This window comes from Perognathus longimembris, chromosome 17 (assembly GCF_023159225.1).
Source record: "Perognathus longimembris pacificus isolate PPM17 chromosome 17, ASM2315922v1, whole genome shotgun sequence".
Lineage (NCBI taxonomy): Eukaryota > Metazoa > Chordata > Mammalia > Rodentia > Heteromyidae > Perognathus > Perognathus longimembris.
Window position 1 is genome coordinate 15566171 of NC_063177.1, and position 1519 is coordinate 15567689.

Genomic DNA, 1519 nt, shown 5'->3' on the forward strand with positions numbered 1-1519 from the left:
TTTGTTTGTTTAAGGCTAGCAGTCTGCCACTTGCACCATGGCTCCACTTCGGGATTTTTAATTTTTGAGTAATTTATTGGGATAAGAATTTCATACACTTTGCTTCCTGAGCTGGCCTCAAACTGTGATCCTCAAATCTCAGCCTCCTGAGTAGCTAGGATTACAGACGTGAGCCATGGGTGAAGAAATGGAAATATCTGGAAAAACATGTTAAGTAAATCAAGCTTTGGTGGGTTGAGGTCAAAGGTAAATAAGTAGATGAATGAAGAGGAGAAGAAGGGGAGAGTGCAATCAAGAATTCAGTTATACAAAATTAAGAAGAAAGAAGGAAGTGACATAAGAGGGATGCATGAAAATGTCAAAAAGGGTGACATTGAGGAAGATCTATTGTATTTATAACTGCTTTGTTAAATGGCAATCCCTTTGTACAACTACTTAAAGGTAATAATAAAAGGAACATAAATAGAGATAAATCAATTAATTTGAGGCTGGGAAGGTGAGAGTCCGCATCTTGTAGAAGGTAGCATTGGACTTGGATCTCCAAGTTCTTCCCAACACGGACCCCAGCACCCAGGGTGTGATATCACAGCAGGGATGAAGAACTTCTACTGAAGAGTTTCCCCAGAGCAGCCTTCATGTCCCGGTTTCTCAGACTGTAGATGAATGGATTTAACATTGGGGTCACAGCCGTGTACATCACAGTAATTATTGCATCCTTCAGGCTGTAATGGGTCAGAGGTCGGAAATACATGCCCATGACTGTCCCATAATACAAAGAAACCACAGTGAGGTGGGAGCCACAGGTGGAGAAGGCTTTGAGTATGCCCTTAGTGGATGGAACCCGCAAGACAGTGGCAAAGACCCGGACATAGGAGATAATGATGCACAGCAATGGCAATGAGAAAATGCCAACCCCAAGGTACATCATCTTCACATTCAAGTGGATGTTGGAGCAGGACAGCTTGAGCAAAGAAGCCATGTCACAGTAGAAATTGGCCACTTCCTTATTGCCGCAGAAAGACAAACTAGCTGTAAACACTGTGTGGGGAAAGGAATTGATTATTGCAACCACACAAGACCCAACAACCATCAGGACACAAGAACGCGGTCTCATAATCATTGTATAATGAAGAGGGCGGCTGATAGCCACAGCTCGATCAATTGCCATCATGGCCAAGATATAGCTGTCTGTGTTAGCCGAACCTATCATGAAATCCATCTGTGTGAGACACCCAGCAAAGGAGATGGCTCTGCTACCCAAGAGATGGTTGGCCAACATCTTGGGAATGGTGACAGATGAGAAGAAGATGTCAACAAGAGAGAGATTGACAAGGAAAAAGTACATCGGGTTATGGAGGTGAATATCAGAGAGAATGGCCAAGATGATGAGCATGTTTCCAACCAGTGTGATGGGGTAAATGAAGAGGAAGAGGATGAAGAAGATGTCTTCCTGTTCTTGCTTTCCTGTCACTCCCAAGAGGATGAAATCTGTGGTAGCAGACTGGTTTTCTTCCCTCAT

The 1519-nt window shown here is 43.5% G+C and overlaps 1 protein-coding gene across 1 annotated transcript; it reads right to left on the reverse strand.

Annotated features, from left to right (window-relative positions):
* Positions 1–583: 583 nt before the first annotated feature.
* LOC125366015 (olfactory receptor 1A1-like) lies at positions 584–1519 on the reverse strand. Its single transcript, XM_048366397.1, has one exon. It carries the CDS (start codon positions 1517–1519, stop codon positions 584–586), a length of 936 nt encoding a protein of 311 aa, XP_048222354.1.

What these genes read in the sequence shown, in the direction of transcription:
- LOC125366015 (XM_048366397.1), bottom strand. Translation starts at nt 1,519, where the DNA reads ATGAGGGAAGAAAACCAGTCTGCTACCACAGATTTCATCCTCTTGGGA.